The sequence below is a fragment of the Polyodon spathula genome, chromosome 9 (genome assembly GCF_017654505.1).
Source record: "Polyodon spathula isolate WHYD16114869_AA chromosome 9, ASM1765450v1, whole genome shotgun sequence".
Lineage (NCBI taxonomy): Eukaryota > Metazoa > Chordata > Actinopteri > Acipenseriformes > Polyodontidae > Polyodon > Polyodon spathula.
Window position 1 is genome coordinate 37,753,592 of NC_054542.1, and position 2,817 is coordinate 37,756,408.

Below are 2,817 nucleotides of genomic sequence, written 5' to 3' on the forward strand. Positions count from 1 at the left end.
TATTTCTAAGGAACGTGCAAAAGCTTAAAATGTTGATTACAAATTTTAATATGTGTGAGAGACATTTGTAAGAACCCATGCCCTTTACAATAAGCCTCGTAGGACCTGAGGGGTCTTAGAGAAAACGAAGGCAGCATAAACAAGCAGGGAATGGATGAGTTAAAATGGCAGCAGTTGCAGCAACTTCTGGAATATCTGTCCCTCCCTTATCCTTTATATAATTGTGTTTCAAGTTGATGTGCGAGCACAAGTGTGACAGGACTGGAAGGAGTCCCTGTCGTAATTTGCCCTCCCAACCACCGGCAGCGCTGTGTAGGGTTGACCGTGATTGGATCAGGAGGCTGAACTCTGACCATGCAGAAAGTTCCGGGTCAGGCAGCCATCTTGGCCCAAGGCAGAACCATGCGGCCGTCGGGTCCCATCATTGCAATCAGCTGTGCTGTTCTCGTTGATTGGCTGACGTGGGGCAGCGTGCTGATTGCAGGGGTGGGACTTGGCAGTATTTAAGCAGTGGGTTTTGCCATTCGCGCTCTCTGGGCTGAACTGAAAACACATGCTGTGCTTGCTTTGTTGCTTTCATTCACTGCTGTTATTCACAGAAGCTTGAAAATCTTGGACACTGTTGGATTACCGGAGTGAGGAACCGAGAACTGGCCATTAATCTGTGAAAGGGAGCTAAGAAGCGGTGAGAGGAAACTCACCGCAGTACCACAACAAAACCCAGTGCTTCCTTTGTTGTTATTTATTTTGTAACCATGACATTTTTGTTTACTTTTTTTATTTCAAACCTGAGTTTACCATTGCTGGTATTCCAGGTGGTTTTCTTGTTTATTTTTTGCAATACTGGACTGTTCTATTTTTATTGTTTTTGTAAAATAAAACCCTGCCCTGATACCATTGATGATACAGGGCTCTAAGGACTAATCTCCATTTCCGGCTCCTGTGTGCTGTCATTTCTGGTCCTTCCCAAAAGCTCCACCCACTACCCTCCCACAGGTGGTGTCAGAAGTGGGATGAGCATGGACCGGCACAAGCTGCAAGCCGTTCTGGAGGATCAGGAGAGACACCATGATGGTATAGAGTGGCGTTGGGAAGAACGGGATGCTCAGAGGGATGCTGAGCGTACAGCCCACATGACTGCGATGGCTGACAAGATGGCGGCCATGTGTCTGGCCATTCAGAACCTGGTAGTGGCCCAAGCCCAAGCTTAGGTCCCGGTCGCAGCAGCTGGACCAGTGCTGCCAATGCCCAAAATCCGTCTGCAAAAGACCCCAGAAGATGACCCGGAGGCCTTCCTGACCACATTTGAGCGGATGGCTACAGTGTCAGGGTGGCCAGCCGGATGTTGGGCAGCCCAACTAGCCCCCTGTCTAACTGGTGAAGCGCAGGCAGCATACCAGGCTCTGAGCAACGTGGCGGCGGAAGATTACTCCCAGGTGAAGACAGCTACCTTCCGGCGCCTTAATATCACCCCGGAGACGCATTGCCGGCGTTTCCGGAGTTACAAGCGGCTGGAGGGAACCCGGCCTCGCATCATGGCCCAGCAACTCTGGGACCATCTGACCCGCTGGCTGCGTCCCACTGAACGGACCACCCAACAAATCATGGAGTCTGTGGTGGTCGACCAGTTCCTGGAGGTGTTGGACCAGAAATGACAGCACACAGGAGCCGGAAATGGAGATTAGTCCTTAGAGCCCTGTATCATCAATGGTATCAGGGCAGGGTTTTATTTTACAAAAACAATAAAAATAGAACAGTCCAGTATTGCAAAAAATAAACAAGAAAACCACCTGGAATACCAGCAATGGTAAACTCAGGTTTGAAATAAAAAGAGTAAACAAAAAAATGTCACAGTTACAAAATAAATAACAACAAAGGAAGCACTGGGTTTCGTTGTGGTACTGCGGTGGGTTTTCTCTCACCGCTTCTTAGCTCCCTTTCACAGATTAATGGCCAGTCCTCGGTTCCTCACTCCGGTAATCCAACAGTGTCCAAGATTTTCAAGCTTCTGTGAATAACAGCAGTGAATGAAAGCAACAAAGCAAGCACAGCATGTGTTTTCAGTTCAGCCCAGAGAGCGCGAATGGCAAAACCAACTGCTTAAATACTGCCAAGTCCCACCCCTGCAATCAGCACGCTGCCCCACGTCAGCCAATCAACGAGAACAGCACAGCTGATTGCAATGATGGGACCCGACGGCCGCATGGTTCTACCTTGGGCCAAGATGGCTGCCTGACCCGGAACTTCCTGCATGGTCAGAGTTCAGCCTCCTGATCCAATCACAGTCAACCCTACACAGCGCTGCCGGTGGTCAGGAGGGCAAATTACGACAGGGACTCCTTCCAGTCCTGTCACAACAAGCCATAACATATATATATATATATATATATATATATATATATATATATATATATATATATTATATATATATATATAATATATATATATATAGGTATCCATTATCACTAGGTATGTTTGTGAAGAACTGTGCAGGGTAAACTCTTTATTTTGCTGTGTTTTAGCCAACATAAATTATAATCCAGTCTGAATTACTGTGAAATTTTAAAAAAGGACTTATCTTTATTTACAATGTGCTATGATAGTGTTAGCAAGACTCATACATTTAGGCTTTACGCTGCTGTTGTATTATTGCTGCACTGTCTCTGAACAGCACAGGGGGTAGTGTCCTTGGATTCCACTGTACAGCACCGTATCCTTTTCTAGATTGGGAATATACTATTTTGTAATTAGGTATTTTTTTTAAAGTGGTAATATGTGTTTTTTTTTTTTTTTTTTTTTTTTTTTAGTTTTGCTAGG

At 45.9% G+C, this 2,817-nt stretch overlaps 1 protein-coding gene across 1 annotated transcript; it reads left to right on the forward strand.

The window, feature by feature from the left end:
- The first annotated feature begins 1,244 nt into the window (after positions 1-1,244).
- LOC121321089 (zinc finger protein 75D-like) lies at positions 1,245-1,655 on the forward strand. Its single transcript, XM_041259998.1, has one exon. The coding sequence runs from the start codon at positions 1,245-1,247 to the stop codon at positions 1,653-1,655; it is 411 nt and encodes a 136-aa protein (XP_041115932.1).
- Positions 1,656-2,817: the final 1,162 nt, after the last annotated feature.

Bases quoted from the DNA above. Each gene is read 5' to 3' on its own strand.
- LOC121321089 (XM_041259998.1), top strand. From the start codon at position 1,245: ATGCCCAAAATCCGTCTGCAAAAGACCCCAGAAGATGACCCGGAGGCC.